General features: G+C 37.0%; 1 protein-coding gene and 1 pseudogene across 6 annotated transcripts in view; both read left to right on the top strand.

Annotated features, from left to right (window-relative positions):
* Positions 1-7,222, top strand: part of PHTF1 (putative homeodomain transcription factor 1) — a 61,854-nt gene extending 54,632 nt beyond the window's left edge. For 4 of the 6 annotated variants that reach the window (XM_067727317.1, XM_067727314.1, XM_067727318.1 and 1 more), the window contains 4 exons: positions 4,108-4,263; positions 5,235-5,330; positions 6,017-6,142; positions 6,686-7,222. In XM_067727317.1, the coding sequence (XP_067583418.1) occupies positions 4,108-4,263; positions 5,235-5,330; positions 6,017-6,142; positions 6,686-6,706 (399 nt within the window). In that variant the 3' untranslated portion in view covers positions 6,707-7,222. Of the gene's footprint in view, positions 1-1,864; positions 1,955-4,107; positions 4,264-5,234; positions 5,331-6,016; positions 6,143-6,685 lie in introns of those variants that run through there. The other 2 variants (XM_067727315.1, XR_010941001.1) reach the window with 2 other exon arrangements.
* On the top strand, positions 2,270-4,065 carry LOC137219165 (glycine cleavage system H protein, mitochondrial-like; annotated as a pseudogene).
* Positions 7,223-13,412: the final 6,190 nt, after the last annotated feature.

The raw sequence follows: 13,412 nt of genomic DNA, 5'->3' as shown, positions 1-13,412 counted from the left end.
TAATTTTCCTTTTTCTCTTTTTTTGGGCCATCTTTTATTAATCAAATATGTTAAAATATTTCATTTAATCCTCTCTGTTAACTTTATATATATATATATATATATATATTTACTACTGTTGACCCCAGAGATTACAACATACATCCTTAGCTTATTACAGTCTAATAAAATTATTAATTTACCATGCTAGGACCTTACAACACTTTATGTCATTTACCCATTCACTTTTTTTTTTTTGCGGTACTCGGGCCTCTCACCGTTGTGGCCTCTCCCGCTGCGGAGCACAGGCTCCGGACGCGCAGCCCCAGAGGCCATGGCTCACGGGCCCAGCCTCTCCGCGGTATGTGGGATCTTCCCGGACCGGGGCACGAACCCGCGTCCCCCGCATCTGCAGGCGGACTCTCAACCACTGCGCCACCAGGGAAGCCCTCACTTTTTTTTTTTTTTTTACCCATTCACTTTTGTGTTACACATGTCCTTCATTTTAATTTTACATATATCTTAAACCCATAAGATGTAATTATTATTGCTTTTTGTAGTTAATTATTCATTTATATTTACCTACATATTTACCCTTTCCATTACTTTTCATTAGTTTGTGCATTTCTGTGTTTTTCTCTGGGATTATTTCCTGCCTGCTTGAAGAATCTGCTGGTGATGAATTCTCTCAGTTTTTGTTGGTTTGAAAATGTCTTTTATCACTTTCATGTTTGAAGGATATTTTTAATGGGTAGAGATTTCTAGGTTGCCAGTTACTTTCAGCACTTTTAGGTTGCTATTAGTTGTTACTTTCCTCCCCCCTGCCGCCCCCCACCCCCACCCCTTAGTTGTAAGTAACTTGCTGGGGTGAATACCTGACCCAGACTAAACTAAACATATTCCCTCTTTTGCAAATTAGAAATGAAAACCTGAGGTATCAGTGGTGGACTTTGCAGAAGAAAGGTCAGAAGGGATCACTGGGGCCAGTAGCATTGGAAACAAGTCAGAGTTGGGGGGAGCAGTAAAGAAGGGTCTTGCAAGGCAGTGGAATTAGCTGAGAGGAGTGGAGGGGGGAGCCTGAATGGCCCTAGTGGAAGGGAGATGGGGAGGGCAGCTACCTGCTGACTTCCTGATTTTCAAAGGCCCGCATTTAGTTTCTGTGAGGAGTCTCTATATTTTTCAATAAATCTCTTTACCTTGGGCTTGCTTTAGTAAACTTCTTTACATTTCAATCAACAAAAAAATTTTGTAAAAAACAAGAACTTTTACCTGAAAACTTGACACATTATAGGCATTTTATAATTGGTAGCTGCGGCTGTTGTTATTCAGATCCTAAAGTGGAGTAAAGAGCTGATCCTTAGGATTTTCTAGTCATGCCAGTGGGATGGGCCGCATGTTTTAGGGGGCTCTGTTATTCAAATGCAAATTTACTATTGGGTTGGTCAAAAAGTTTGTTCAGTTTTTTTCCATAAGATGGCTCTAGGAGTGCTTAGTTGTCTAACTTCATTTGAAACAATTTCATTAGATTGTATTGTGACAGCTGTCATGTCAGCCTGCATTTAAAAAAAAAACTTATCAAAACTGGTGAATTTTTGTGCAGCCATGTTGAATATGGAATATTGAAGATGGAAGGAAAAAAGCGACATTTTTGGCATATGATGCTTTATTATTTCAAGAAAGGTAAAACCACAAATGAAATGCAAAAAAGACTTGTGCAGTATATGGAGAAGGTGCTGTGACTGATCGAACGTGTCAAAAGTGGTTTGTGAAGTTTTGTGCTGGAGATTTCTCTCTGGACGTTACTCTGTGGTCGGGTAGACCAGTTGGAGTTGATAGGGTTCAAATCGAGACATTAATTGAGAATAATCAACATTATACCACACAGGAGATAGCCGACATACAATATCCAAGTTGAGCAATGAAAATCATGTGCACCGGCTGGGTTATGTCCATCGCTTTGATGTTTGGGTTTTACGTAAGTAAAGCGAAAAAAATCTTCTTGACTGTATTTCCACATGCGATTCTCTGCTTAAACGTAACGAAAATGTTCCATTTTTAAAACATATTGTGACGGGAGATGAAAAGTGGATAGTGTACAATAATGAGGAATGGAAGACATCGCGGGGCAAGCGAAATGAACCACCACCAACCACACCAAAGGCCGGTCTTCATCCAAAGGAGGTGATGTTGTGTATATGGTGGGATTGGAAGGGAGTCCTCTATTATGAGCTCCTTCCGGAAAACCAAATGATTAATTCCAACAAATACTGCTCCCAGCACCCCTGAGAACATGGCGCCGCGAGTGGCGTGGAGCGTGCGGGCTGCGGTCTGCAGCCTGTGCCCAACGCGCCCTGCCTGCCGCGGCCCTGGGGACTGCGGGCGGGTGCCGTCCGGGTGCTGCGCACTGGACCCACTCTGCTGTCGGACTGTAAATTCAGACAAACATAAATGGGTAACAGCAGAAAACGGTGTTGGAACAGTGGGAATCAGCAATTTTGCACAGGAAGCTTTGGGAGATGTTGTTTATTGTAGTCTGCCTGAAGTTGGGACAAAGTTGAACAAACGAGGAATTTGGTGCTTTGGAAAGGGTGAAAGCTGCTAGTGAACTCTATTCTCCTCTGTCAGAAGTAACTGAAATTAATGAAGCCCTAGCAGAAAATCCAGGACTTGTCAACAGATCTTGTTATGATGATGGTTGGCTGATCAAGATGACACTCAGTAATCCTTCAGAACTAGATGAACTAATGAGTGAAGAAGCACATGAGAAATACATAAAATCTATTGAGGAGTGAAAATGGAACCCCTAAATAAATTAGTTTGAAACAACTTAATCTAGCATAGTTGTCTTAAATTAGTGGTGGATAGATTTTTAAAAAGCAACTTTTAGCAAAAGAAACTACTTGCAACGTTGCCTGAAGAAAATACCCCTTAACCTCCTAATGATTTCAGATAAACACATGCATCTTTTTCACAACACCCTGTGATTTTTAGGCTAGTCTCCAGTTATAATACTCAGAATTCCTGAAATTATCTGTGGTAAAACTAGTTATAAAAATGATGCAATTCAAGGATAACATTGTTATCTTAACCTTATATAATATTGTAACTTGCTTACAGCCATCCCTGGATTTGGGTCAAAATACTCAATGAACTTGCCACTGGAAATAAATGGCAGTGGAGAAAAGTTTGTTAGTTGTATAGTGTCCAGTAAAGAACATTACTATCTTAATTTTGCAATATATTGTGTTTGCTGGTGCTATTTTTAAGCAACAGCCTTGCAGGAAAATAAGAAACAGTTTAATAATAAAATATTCAAATTCTTAAAAAAAAAATACTGCTCCCAATTAGGCCAACTGAAAGCAGCACTCAACGAAAAGCATCCAGAATTAGTCAACAGAAAACACATCATCTTCCATCAGGATAATGCAAGACCGCATGTTTCTTTGATGACCAGGCAAAAACTGTTACAGCTTGGCTGGGAAGTTCTGATTCATCCGCCACATTCACCAGACATTGCACCTTTGGATTTCCATTTATTTAGGTCTTTACAAAATTCTCTTAATGGAAAAAATTTTCAATTCCCTGCAAGACTGTAAAAGGCACCTGGAACAGTTCTTTGCTCAAAAAGATAAAAACGTTTTGGGAAGATGGAATTATGAAGTTGCCTGAAAAGTGGCAGAAGGTAGTGGAACAAAAGGGTGAATATGTTGTTCAATGAAGTTCTTGGTGAAAATGAAATATGTGTCATTTATTTTTACTTAAAAACCAAAGGAACTTTTTGGCCAACCCTACTTTGAAAAATGGTCACCATATAATTGTGAGTGGGCACACTTGTGGTTAAAGAGTTTGGAAATATATTTGTCTTATTTCCCTTATTCTATTATGTTTTCTTCCCTTGTTACTTCCAGACCCTTGCTGTCTCTCATGCAAAGAAGAAAATCTAGGAAACTTAGAGAAATACATAATCACTAATTGAATAGATAATACTTTATGAGTATTAAAAGTCTCCTACTTTGAGTATTAAAATATTGGTATCTTGTAAATATTTTTAAAGTTCTAGAGTAAAGGAGTAATTACAGATTTTAAAACAAGTGAAAAACTTAACTTTTTTTTTTGTCCTTTTCACAGGTTCTCCGGGGACATAAAACTTTCCTAAATGATGCTTATAATTGGGAGTTTTTGATCTGGGAATCAGCTTTACTACTTTTCTTACTGCGCTTAGCCTCACTGGGGTCTGAAACCAATAAGAAATACAGCAATGTCTCAATATTACTTACTGAACAGGTATTGATTGCTCCTTGACAGTTTGATTCAGTGGTTAGAGATGGTATAATAAGATTTCTGCAGAAGATTCAGGGTTGAGTCTAGATTCTGTCACTTTCTAGCTATATGACCTTACACCTTACAAGTCACTTTGCAACTATATAATTGCTTCCTCTTTATAAAATGAGGATATTATCTTTCCCACCTGCTCCCAGGATTGGGTGCTACTTCATAGTATAAAAATTATTTTTGTTGGTGGTAATGGAGCATGCTTTTAATCTCATATTCTGTGTCAAGTATTAGATCTTTAGAATACCTGTCATTTAAGGATGTTTAATAAGCTTCTTGACTTTCTTCTCTATCAGTCAAACGCTGAATACATTCAGTGTTTGGGAAATACTTGCTCTTTAGTATGTGAGTAGATGTTACAATTGAGAAATGTTTCTTATAAATACAGAGTAGTATAGAGTTGGGTTTTTTGTGTTTAATTTCATGTTTATCCATAAGTTTTAAATAAAAATACCTAATATCATTAGATTTTTTTTTTTTTTGGCCTTAAAATTATAGTGGAGAATTCTTACCATAAGGGGAAAAACAAGGGATTAGTAAATTAACAGCAGTGATCTTTTTCCATTCCATGAATGTTTAATGAGGATGTTAGATTATTTGGGGGATACCAAGATGAATAAGATATAGTTTTTGAACTCAAGGAGTTTACATTTTAATTGCTATAATTAATATAAAAGTTTGCATTGTTTTGATAAATTGCTTCATTGTTATTTTTTCTTCACTAAATAGCTTGTCTTTGCCATATGTGACTGATTAGGGATCGGGGTTTGGGGAGGTGGCATATGTGCTCTGAAGAAATAGCTACTGGAATTTTGAAATTTATTTTACTTGAAAACATTGACCTCAAAATCTGCCATGTTGAATGCAATATATATATCTATCTTTTCCATGACATTTGCCCTAATCTCTATTCCTGCCCTTAGATTAATTTATATCTTAAAATGGAAAAAAAGCCGAATAAGAAAGAACAGCTTACTCTAGTAAACAATGTTTTAAAGCTATCCACCAAGTTGTTGAAAGTAAGTAATACCCTGTGATACATTTTTACTACCATTTAATTAAATCAATGCTGTACTTCTTGGAGAGGACCCTAGTAACAGATAGATGCTGTGTAGATTCAAACTACCAACTTGATAGTTTGGGGTTAATGACTCTATGAGAAAAAGTTTCCCAACTTACTACCCAGGTTCTAGTGATTGCTGATGTCTGTCACATTTTAAAATTACATTAAAAAATCACAAATAGCATATTGCTTGCATCCACCTTTAAAAACTTAGCTAGTGGAAAAGTAGGTGAGAGTCCATTACAGGCATTAATTAATTTATTACTTTTTAATTTTAAAATTATTATTTTTAATTGAAGTATAGTTGATTTACAGTGTTTCTGGTGTACTGCAAAGTGATATATATATTGATTCTTTTCCATTATAGGTTATTACAAGGTATTGAACATAGTTCCCTGTACAATACAGTAGGTCCTTGTTGTTTATTTTATATACAATAGTCTGTATCTGTTAATCCCAAATTCCAAATTTATCCCTCCCCCGCTTCCCCTCATTGCAGGTTTTTTGAAGGTAGCTATTGAACATTAAGGGAAGAGGTTTTAAGCAATCATCCTCTCCCAAGACTGAAAAAAACAGTCGAGAAATCACTGGTGGCTATTATGAAACCGTGTATTTCATCTCAGTTCTTTCATGTTTTTGTAGGAGCTGGACACACCATTTAGACTCTATGGACTGACAATGAATCCCTTGATCTACAATATCACACGAGTAGTTATCCTTTCTGCTGTCTCAGGTGTTATAAGTGATCTTCTAGGATTTAATATAAGAGTAAGTGTGATTATCACTCTGTAGCATCTGCCTTGGTCTTAAAACTTATTGTATATAGTAATCTTTGTTCTTCCCACTGTGTGTGTGTGTGAGAGAGAGAGCGAGACAGGGAGGGGGGAAGGAGGGAGGGAGGGAGGGACTGGCATGGAAATAACTCTTGAGGTAGAGAAATAGACATTTGAAATAGACATTCAGCTTAGGTTTTTTCATTTTATGCAAGTACAATAGATGGTGCTCTTGAATGGAACAAAAAAATCAAGTTTGAATCTCATGTCAATTTAATAGCGTGGGCTGGGTTGGCCTCTGATCTAGGGAAATGTACAGAGGCAGAATGAATGAAAACCAAAAACCCGTGAACTGCAGTATATCTTTTTTGATCCTGGAAATTGTTAACGGTTTTTTCTCTATGATGTTCTATGGTTGCTGTTGTCACAGCTGGTACTTTTTTCTTATGTAAACGGTTCTTGGTTTACATGTAGGTGTACCTATCAACCCCACCTATTTGTCATAAAACTAACTATTTTGGTGATTTTCTTTTCTTAGCTGTGGAAAATTAAGTCATAAGCTGAGTCATGTGCCCGGACTTTCTCCCCTTGCTGGCATCAGTGCTTAACCCATTAAGGAGAGAGATGACTGCAAACCCATGAGACACCCACCTGCTTGTTCACACGGAGAGGTGCCCTCAGCTCTACCTAATCTAACGAATGGTGTTTTCAGAGGAACAGAGCCTTTTCCAACTGGGTGTGCATGCTAAACACCTGTATTTTCATGGTTTTCAAATAGCATGAATAGTCAGGAGACTGAAGACTGTTGTGTTATAGTAACTTAAGGACAACTTTTTAAGTTAGGAAATTTATTCTGGGCATTTCAGTGCTGTGACAGTTATATTTATTGGAAATAGTCTTTCGGGTAACTATGGCAGATGCCCAAAGCGTGAAGCAAAATCCTTTATTGGAAATATGCAAATTCAGTACTTTTCTATTACAGTCTATAGAATTGGAGATTTCATTTCTCTAGCAAAGAGAGATCAAGTTTAAACTATTTTAGGTTGAGCCTGAATAAAAGAACTTTATTGGAGAATTTCAGTTTCTAGGCTTTTTTGTTGTTGTTGAAAGAAAAAACCTTTCAAACTGTGATTTTCTGTTAAACTATGGAGAAAATTTTAATTAGTTTATAATTTTGAAGTTAATCCTAATAACTGTATAGTTGTTGGTGAAAGAGTCATGCATGTAATATGGCATGTAATCCAGCATGAGAAATTTAAGTCTATGCACACTCATCCGTGTCCACCATAAAACATGTTTTCCATTTAAATCATCTGAGCTATGTTTCCCATCACACTACTAAGTGAAGCGTTCATAGTTTATCTGTTGTGAGACTCAGTGTATTTAACCCTCAGTATAATCTCATGTCCTCGGTGTCTGTACTGAGCCAAGCTATGCCACTGATGATCTGGATTCTCTTATCAGTATCCCCTATTGCACATACATGCGTATACATATGTTAATGAAAACTCTAATAGTCTACATTTAATTCCTGCTCATTAAGTTACCCACTTTGAAGAATCTCTCGAGGCAAATTGAAAGCCCACATTTTAATGACAAGATTTTGTGAATTTTTAAATGGAAATAATTAGGAAACTTAGTTATTACATGTGAAGTATGTACATGCAAAATCAGTGTATCATTTACACATATCCTAATATGCAGGAAGATTTTTGAGGTTTAAAGATGAATTTCTTAAGTCCAGGAATTGAGGTCAGACCTTTCTGGATTCATATCCTTGGCTCTGCTACTTATTAGCTTCGTAGTCTAAGGCAAGTTACTTAACATTTTTGCATCTCAATTTCTTTACCTGCTTAATAAGGATAATAACTACCTAATAGTGTTGTTAAGGTTAAATGAGATTATCAGGTAAGGTACTTAACATAGCATAAAGTACATCGCCCTTAATAAATCCACCATAAACATTTGTAATTACTGTTTAAAACCCTTTAAAAATCTTTTGCTGATAGATTCCTAACTGTGAAGATAGAAACCTAGGGGGCAAGATTGCTGAACTAGAAGTGGATTACCAAAAATTTGCAGCCATTCCAAATACTGCGTGAGAGTTACAATTCTTTTTAAAAAGTAAAACCCCATTATAGTGATTTACCTTTGGAAGGAACTGATCTGTAAAGGCACTTCGGTATCTCAGCAGATGGCTCATAGAAATCATGCTTTAACTGTTTTCCATAAGGGACAATAGCAGCTATCTCAAATCCAGGATTGAACTGCTCAGTACAGATTTCGGATGAAGAAAGCTTTATCTTTTCCTGTTACAAAAAAAAACCACTGTTCTATTTTTATTTGAATTTTTTACACAGTGAATCTTTAGCGTAAATGCAGCATTCAGAATAGCTTACTCCTGTGAGTTGTTTCGGTTATAGTTTTGATGGTGTATAATTGGTTTAAATGATTTTTCAGGTGGGTAAAATTAACTGTATGGGTAGTTGCTCATGTCGGAAACTTGGAAATCATTTTTCACTCTTGCCTTTCTCATACCTCACATCCAGTCATCAAGTCTGTGAGTAATTATCTTCTAGATATTTTTCTAATCAGTCCTTTCTTCTCCATCCCCACTTTCACCACCCTCATCTAAGTCAACATCCTTCGTTTTTGAACAAGATTCTGCTTTTCTGCCCCTCTCCCCCATGCCCACCTATTCATCTCAAAAGCTAATGTGTCTTTTCTGAAATGCAAGTCTCAGTCTCATCGTTTAGAATCTATTAATGGCTTAGTATTACTTCGAAGGTAAAAATCCAAAATCTTTTTAGCAAGGTGTATAGGCCTACCTTGTTGAGAAAGATTTTTGAATCTTTATGTTTGAAAGATGTTTTTTCTGGGCATAAAATTCTAGTTTTAAAGATGTTGCTGCTCTACTGCCTCCTGGATCGCCTTGCTTCTGACAAGAAGTCTGCTGTCATTGTCATCTTCGTTCTTCTGTATTATTATTTTTTTTTAAACTCTGGCTGCTTTTAAGGTTTTTACCTTTTTCAGTGAATTTGTGCTATTTAGTTATAATGTGCGTTGGTGTAGTTGTCTTCATCATTTGTGTGTGTGCTTGGGATTTGTTGCACTTACTGGGTCTCTGGATTTTTAGTTTGCATCAAATTTGGAAAAATTTTGACTGTTATTTCTTAAAATAAGTTTTCTATACCCCAGTCTCCCACCTCCTGAGACTCCACATGTTAATTAGGCTGCTTGAAGTTGCCCCACACCTTACTGATGTTCTGTACATTGTCCCAGTCTTCTGTTTTTAATTTCTATTAAAGACAGAAGACTGGCACGACTATTTCTATTGCTGTGCCTCAAGTTCACTAACCTGTTCTTCTGCACTAATTTGCTGTTAATCCTACCCAATGTATTTTGTCTACAGAATTTTGATATTGCTTTTTCAGTTTTTTGTATCCTCATGTCTCTCTTTAACGTGCTGTTTCTTTTCTCTATCTTGTTTTCATAATATTTATAATAGAAATAGTAAATAAGAACATTATAACAGCCATCGTCTGTGTTATTTGGGGGTTTGTTTTTGTTGATTTATTTTTCTCCTCATTTTGGGTCATACTTTCCTGCTTCTTTACATGCCTAGTAATTTCTTAATGGATGTGAATTTTACATTGTTGGGTGTTGGGTCTTCGTGTGTGTGTGTGTATTCTTTTAAATATTCTTGAGCTTTGTTTTAGAATGCAGTCAAGATACTTGAAAATAGTTTGATCATTTCAAGGCTTGCTTTTAAGCTTTGTTAGGTGGGCCAGAGCAGCCTTTACTCTGGTGCTACTTTTCTCCACAACTGAAGCAAAATCCTCCTGAGTCTACCTGGTAACCCTGTTCATGATCAGGTTTTTCCAGTTTAACTGTGGGAACATGAACTCTTCCCAGCTCAGGAATTTTTGGCCTGCTTCTTCTTGGTGGTTCTTTCCCTGTTGAGTATTTCCTTGTGCTTATCAATACCTGAAAACTTGAAAGGAAACCTCTGCACATTTTTGGAGCTCTCTCCTCTCTGTGCAGCTGTGCTCTCCTCTCTCTGCACCTGTCTTCTCTCTGGTACTCGGCCTGCCAATTCTAGCTGTCCTGGCCGCCCCAGATTCTTAACTCTCACCTCAACTCAGCAAGGCTGCTTGGTTCAGTTTGGATACCCCCTTCCTACACCACAGCCTAGAAACTGCCTCTAAGTAATCTGGGGCAAACATGGGGCTCACCTCATTGAATTCCACTATCTTTTACTGCCTGTTGTCCAACATCTAACACCCATTTTTTCATATATATTTTTCCTTTTTTGTTTTTAAGTTGTCTGAGGTGGGAGAGTAAATGTTTTTCCCACCTTAGTAAATAGAAAAAAGTTTACTCAATTGCTCAAGCCAAAGGCTTAGGGTTTATTCTTGGTTCCTCTCTTTCCCTCCATATCTAATCTACCAGCCAGTCACGTTGGTTCTGTGTTTCCACCGCTAACAGACTGAGCCTCCTTTGCGCTCAGCTGGATTACTGTGCTGACCCACTGTTCCCTTCCCATTCTTGCCTCTGCAGTCGGTTCTCCACAGCCACGTGAGTGAGCTTAAAAATATGGAGACTATATCATTCCTACTTAAATCCTTCCTGGCTTTCCCTATGCTGGCCTCCAAGGCCCTTCATTATCATTCCAAATTTCCCTCCTCAGTACCTGACAGCCACACTGGCCTCCCTGTGTTCCTCGTTATACCAAGTTCTTTCTTATCAGACTGTGCCTGGAATATGTTTTCTTCAGTTCTCCCGTGAATGGCTTCTCAGCTGTCAATTCCTTAGCAGGACCTTCTCTGAATTAAAGTTGTTCCCCATCTTATCCTTGTTATCAGTTATATATGGTCCTGTTCATTTCTTTCACGGCACTTACCAGAACCTGATTATCTTGTTTATTTTTTGCCTACTTGTTTCTGTCCTTCCCCACTAGAATATAAGTCCCTTAAGGCAGGAATTTTTGTTGTTGTTGTTTTTCACTCCTAGGTCCCCAGAATGCAGAAGAGTACCTGACCCCATAATAGGTACGTAATATAAATGCATAGAATAAATGAATAGACCTCAAGTAATCTACTGTTTCTGTAGTTTTTTTTTTTTTTTCTTCTGTTAGGATGGAAGAGTTGTACTGTCAGTGCTTCATTTATTCCTGTATAATAATTTCTAGGAGATTGGACTTTTGATTTCCCGAAAGGAGTGATACGTGCTACTGAGAAATTAAATAAACCAAGATGTAAAAATAGAACTAGATTAGGCCATACATACATTTAACTGAAATAATAATAACCATAGATGGATAAGAAAAATACCTGTTCAGCTACTTTTATAATTTGTATTGGGAAAAATTCTATCTCCTAAAATCGCTATGGAGGTATGACTTCAGACTTCCTAAATATGTACAGACTTCCTAAAAATGTACATTATATGCCTCATGTATAATATAAACACTTTGAAAAGTTGAATAACCAAATACTTGCCTAATTGGGGTATGGTTTTCTTAACTTTCAGAGACAAGTAGAAAAGTTCTAAATACCAGGATGTCCTCCAAAGTGTAAGCTTACGGGTCTGTGTTTTTAATTTTGGTTCATTGTATCTAGAGGTAAGTGAACCTGTGCACTGTAAAAATAACCCTCTTTCAAATTAATGAAATTCATTTTCAAAATTTTTTAGTCTACACACGCCATAATGGGCCAAATGGGTCTTACTCCCAAATATAGTGTATGATTTGGAATTATCAAGAAGTAAATTCATTAAACTTAATCTCATCTATACAGCTGTTGACTAGTTTGGTCATTTAAAGTAATCCTTTGCTCCTTGCAGTTATTGGTGCCCATCTTGAATAATGAAGTTTGAATTTCACAAATGTGAAATAATTCCATTCCTTTCCTGCAGCACACCCTGAGCCTATATGCTGTAGTAAGGTATTACTCAAGGTAACAAATAGTTGTTTATTAAGGACAAAATAAGCCTCTTGATTTGCTATAAAAATTTGCTAATAGTTCTGCTTGACTTTAATGCAAACATTGTAAAATAGACAAATACCCACAGGATTCTTTGGAAAAATATAGGTTCAGGCTAAATTAAAGCACTTGGCTATGTTTTTGTATTTTAATGTGTATGTGAGAAAGGTTCAGAGTTCTTTGGCAGAACTCTACTAAATTCTACTCTCAATAAGCCTTCATACTCGCTTCTTACACTTAAGGCTCTACTTGCATAGAAACTTTGAAAACAGATCCAAGTTAGTGGATATCTTAAACTAATTCAGTCAACTGAAGCAAAGATTATAGAGTTCATGTCATAATTATGGCGTGCGTTAAACCAGTCATTGTATTGCTGAGAAACCTTAAGAGCATAAGCAGTAAAGAGCTGCCTAAATAAACAAATCTGTTATTGTTTAAAAAGCACAAGTAGTTCTTAGCGCTGGAGCATGCCAGGATGATGTAAGAAGTTTGCTCTGATATATTCTTCACGCCAGACTGAATCATCACGTTTCGTGACTGAAGTCTGTTTACACCACTGTTCCTTAGTTCCTGGAGCTCACTCTGGACTAAGCTCGAGCTTAAACACATCTCTGTGGAGGTCGGTAGTTAAGACCGTCACACAGTTTAACTAATTTGAGTAGTCCTTGCTTTCTTAAAACCCAATTCTTTTTGAATGTTGGACACATTAAACAGGAAGCTCTTCATTAGTTCACCTTGAAAAGCATTTGACTTTTTCTACATGAGAATATCTGACTATTAAAAAAGGAAATAACCAAGGTATGCTCAGGTAGAAATAAAAAGCCGCATGCTTTTCTGTGTCCAAGACTTCTGAAATAGGAGTTGACTCTGTGCAAAAGCTACTTGGCCCCAAATATTTAATGTACAGGGGTTAGAAGACAATAGTATAGGCTCTTACTCACTAATCTAATCTCCCTAGGGAGACAACGTGATAGCATCCCAGAACTTTTTTGCTGTTACGACCAATAAGAAAATATGTCCACTAAAACAGCAACAAAATGATTTTGCTGCCACTCTGCAGGCTTTGCTACAACACACATCTCCATGGTAGGGCTCGGGGTTTGGAGTTTATTTTCAGTGTGAGTTCAGTAATGGCAGGCGGGAATTAATTTCTCTCCTCAAGAGTATTCAGTTAACCATGGTCTTGAGCTAGGTTTTAGGCATTATTCATTCCAAGAATTTCAGTGAAATCAAGTCAAAATACTTCACTCTACAAGTACAACCTAGAGTAAATAAAATGAT

Source organism: Pseudorca crassidens, chromosome 2 (assembly GCF_039906515.1).
Source record: "Pseudorca crassidens isolate mPseCra1 chromosome 2, mPseCra1.hap1, whole genome shotgun sequence".
Classification (NCBI taxonomy): domain Eukaryota; kingdom Metazoa; phylum Chordata; class Mammalia; order Artiodactyla; family Delphinidae; genus Pseudorca; species Pseudorca crassidens.
This window is presented reverse-complemented; position numbering and strand designations above follow the sequence as displayed.